The sequence below is a fragment of the Lathyrus oleraceus genome, chromosome 5 (assembly GCF_024323335.1).
Source record: "Lathyrus oleraceus cultivar Zhongwan6 chromosome 5, CAAS_Psat_ZW6_1.0, whole genome shotgun sequence".
Taxonomy (NCBI): Eukaryota; Viridiplantae; Streptophyta; class Magnoliopsida; order Fabales; family Fabaceae; genus Lathyrus; species Lathyrus oleraceus.
The window spans coordinates 552637807-552642307 of NC_066583.1; the positions used below are offsets into that span (position 1 = coordinate 552637807).

Sequence of the window (4501 nt, forward strand, 5' to 3'; positions counted from 1 at the left end):
GTTTGACTTCTAAATTTACTACAGGATATGACAATCAAGGTAAATGAGCCTCAGAAGCTAATGATTGATAACAAGTCTGCAATCAATCTTGTCAATAATCCAGTGTTGTTGGGAGAAGCAAGCATACTTAGACTAAGTATCATTTTCTGAGAAGTCAAGTTCAAAATGGAGTGCTAGAAGTTATGCACTATAGCACCCGGAAGCAGCTGGTAGATGTTCTGACGAAAATGATCAAGATTGGTCAATTTCTTCATTTAAAGATATAATTAGTGTTATTGGTTTTGATTAGTCAAATCCTGAATTAAGGGATGACGTTGAAGGGTAATTCAGTATTTTAATATTTCGTCTACGTGACATTATTATTTGTGTATATATAGCACTGTAACTATCAACAATTGTACCCACTTAATATTGTAATGCAGTGTGTGTGCAACCATTTTTGTGTAACCGTTTTAACATAGGATTAAAAATTTGTTATCTCTCTTCTCTTTTCTACTATTTTTATCTTCTTTATCTTATGCACCAAGAATATTCTGTTATAAGCATTTAATCTATGTTCTTGTTTATATATTAAAAAGTTTGAACTCAAATTTTATAGCACAAGGGTTTCCAAAGAGTTGGGAGCAGGCCAACCGCAAAGAGCTAAACATTCAATGAGAGCCGGTCTAAAGCTTTCTCTTTTCCTTGGTTTATGTTTTGTTTTGTTTCTTGTATTTGGTCATGACATAAGGATTCAACTATTTAGTAGTAGTCCTACTATAAAAAAAAAGGAGTTTGCTTCAATAGCACCTTTGCTTGCTGTTTCCGTACTACTAAATTCTATTCAATGTGTCTTATCAGGTGTCAATTTATCATATGATCATTATCAAAATGATCTCAGGGAACAAATGCCTTAAATAATGCAGGGGTGGCTAGAGGATGTGGTTGGCAGCATTTAGCTGTTTATGTCAACCTTACAACTTTTTATTTCATTGGTTTCCCAATTTCATGTCTCCTTTGATTTAAGACCAATTTACAATATAAGGTAAAATAGTTACTCCATCCAGTTTTAAATATAAGAAAAAAGTTAACTAATGTAAATAAAGTTGACTCAACAAACCCATGATTGGATCACTAATTTGTGTTACCAAAAAAAAGTTGTAAGTAAAAAGTAAATCAAAGCACAACTATTCCAATCCCCAAATTCTACTTTTGGATCATATACTTAAAAGTAAAGTCATGATTGATTTATATAATCATAACTTTTATTTATCTTTGTTAACCTTTTACCTTTATATCTTTCCTAATTTTAAAGTAAGAATTGAAAACAATGAAAGTTAACTCAAACAGTCATTTAACTCCATCTTACAATATATTCCAAGTTGATATCTCTATCATTTCGCCAAACACGTAGTGCCCTCTAGTCTCGTCGGTAGGAAAATAAAGTTTTCAATCTCACTTCACATCACAAGACACAACCCACTAAACATTGGCCACGAAAGCAATAATATCTCATAATTAATGCTTTTCTTACTTTAGAAATTTCTTTGCATGTTATAGTAATAATCCATTTCATCCTATTATATATTAAATTAATATCTCTATCATAACTTTAGTCTATGCCACTTGTAGATCCCTTAAAATTTCACACGTAACCCCCCCGCGTTACACACGCTTGTTCGTACATCAATTAATAATTCAGTCATCACTATACAACGGTAACCAACAAAAACTTTCTCTTTATATCACTCTCTTCATCATCACTTTTCCATAACTCTCTTCTCTCTCTCTCTATGTATAGTACTTGTTAATTAGTCATGAAGCTTCTTCGAAAACATATTTGCATCTTCTTGTTTCTTTTTAGTTTAATTTCATGTTCACAAGGCTATACGTTTTATGCTGGTGGAAAAGATGGATGGGTTTTGAACCCTTCTGAAAGTTACAATCAATGGACTGCGAGGAATAGGTTCCAAGTCAATGATATTCTAGGTAACTTTCATTTCAATTATTATTGATTAATTTGCTTGTGGATTAGTAGTTTTTAATTATGATTTTGTTTTGTTATAGTTTTTAAGTACAAGAAGGAGTCAAACTCAGTGTTGGTGGTGAACAAAGAGGATTATGATGAGTGCAATAAGAAGAATCCGATCAAGAAATTTGAAGATGGTGATTCTGAGTTTCAATTTGATAGATCTGGTCCCTTTTATTTCATTAGTGGAAAAGATCATAATTGTGAAAATGGTCAAAAATTGATTGTTGTGGTGTTGGCTGTGAGAGAACCTCCTCCTTATGTGTCTACTCCTCCTCCCAAGCTTCTTCCTACACCTCCTTATGTTCCAATTACACCTCCCAAAACACCTTCTCCTGTTTATAGTCCTCCCAAAAGTACTCCTTCACCTGGAAATGAACCACCATATATACCAATTACACCCCCTAAAACTCCTTCTCCTATTCACACTCCTCCTAATGTTCCTTATACTCCTCCAAAAGCACCTTCTCCTGGAAATGAACCACCCTATACACCAATTACACCTCCAAAAACACCTTCTCCTACTCACACTCCTCCTAATGTTCCATATACTCCTCCAAAATCAGCTTCTCCTATTCACACTCCTCCTAATGTTCCATATACTCCTCCAAAATCAGCTTCTCCTATTCACACTCCTCCTAATGCTCCATATACTCCACCAAAAGCACATTCCCCTGGAAATCAACCACCCTATGTACCAATCACACCACCAAACACTCCTTCTCCTATTTACACCCCTCCAAATCATCCCCATACTCCTCCAAAAGCACCTTCCCCTAGCAATCAACCACCCTATGTACCAATTACACCACCAAACACTCCCTCTCCTATCCACACCCCTCCAAATCACCCTTACACTCCTCCAAAAGCCCCTTCCCCTAAAAATGAACCACCATATACACCAACTCCTCCCAAAACGCCTTCTCCTATCTCTCAACCACCTTATGTACCAATTACACCACCAAAATCTCCTTCTCCTAGTGTTCCTTACACACCTCCAAAATCTCCTTCTCCTAGTGTTCCTTACACACCTCCAACTACTCCTTCCCCTAGCAACCACCCTCCAAAAAACCCTTCTCCAATTTCTCAACCTCCATATGTTCCAACACCACCAAACACTCCTTCTCCAACATCATCACAAGCACCTTATATTCAAACACCTCCAAAAAACGCTTCTCCAACATCACAACCTCCATACATTCAAACACCACCAAACACTTCTTCACCAAGATCACAACCACCATACATTCAAACACCTCCAAACTCTCCTTCTTCACCAACATCACAACCACCATACATTCAAACACCTTCAAACTCTCCTTCTTCACCAACATCACAACCACCATACGTTTCAGCCCCTCCAAAAAGTACTCCATCTCCATCTTCTCAAACACCTCCAGGTGCTCCTTCACCAATCTCACAACCACCTTACATTCATACTCCACCAACCACCTCTTCTCCATCATCTTCCCAATCACCTCAAATATCCTCTCAGCCTCCATCGACAGCACAAACACCCTCTGGAAATGGAATAGCACCATCTCCACTATCTCCATACCCTTCAAACAACTCACCCTCACCATCAATTTCACCGGCATCAACCTCTACTTCACCTCCAGCTCCCGCTCCAGCAAACTCGCCAATATCAACCACTACATCACCTCCTGCTCCCACTCCCGTAGGTTCGCCGGTGTCAACCACTACTCCAACAGCATCTCCTACAGGTTCCCTCCCGGCAGCAACAACTCCGTCACCTTCATCCACTGCTCCTGGAACACGAGGAACACCGTCATCTACCACAACAGGAAGTCCATCACCGACATCATCGAATGAAACGGCGCCAGGGAGGTCAAGCGGAGTGTCGTATGCGAGTCCGTCGGGGGTATGGGGTTACTCCATTACAATTTTGGTCGGTGCTGCACTCACGAGTACTATTCTAGGATAGAAAAATCGTATCGTACTATTTTACTTTTCATTTTTCATATATATAATTGGTGAGCATTTTTGTTTTGTAAGTGTTGCTGGACATAATTAAGAGAGATATCTATCTCAGAACTAGTTTTTATGTATAATATGTGTACTTTATAAATTTACAAAGGTGTCTTGGAGTTCAATTTTGTTATGTTAAATTCGCTGGATTCAATTTTTGTTGTTTCTACACTCAAACTGTGTAAAAATCGAACAAAGAACACACTAATCAATTGGAAACTATCTCGTGACGGTGATAGGCAAAATATTTACGAGGCTTAAATAGTCTAATGCTTTGTGTAAATTAATTTTGAGTCTTCTCTTCGGTTCTTAAATCTTCAAAGATGGCAAGGTTCACAAAATATTCTTTATATATTAAATTATCTATTCTTTATACACTACAACACAAAATATATTATATAAGTATTTTAATATTACTAAAATAATTTATTAAATATTTTAATTATTTTATATTTTAATTATTATTTAAATTTCAATCATTAATATTTTACATCCTATTTTATT

General features: G+C 36.6%; 1 protein-coding gene across 4 annotated transcripts; it reads left to right on the top strand.

The window, feature by feature from the left end:
* Positions 1-1664: 1664 nt before the first annotated feature.
* LOC127086316 (proline-rich extensin-like protein EPR1) lies at positions 1665-4122 on the top strand. Of its 4 annotated transcripts, none has more exons than XM_051027064.1 (3): positions 1665-1968; positions 2047-3003; positions 3040-4122. In XM_051027064.1, the coding sequence occupies exons 1-3, from the start codon at positions 1797-1799 to the stop codon at positions 3951-3953; spliced, it is 2043 nt and encodes a 680-aa protein (XP_050883021.1). In that variant the 5' UTR covers positions 1665-1796; the 3' UTR covers positions 3954-4122. The 4 variants fall into 4 exon arrangements, with proteins under 4 accessions (XP_050883021.1, XP_050883022.1, XP_050883023.1 ...); XM_051027065.1 differs by having other exon boundaries at positions 2047-2625; positions 2677-4122; XM_051027066.1 differs by having other exon boundaries at positions 2047-2325; positions 2512-4122.
* The last annotated feature ends 379 nt before the right edge of the window (positions 4123-4501 follow it).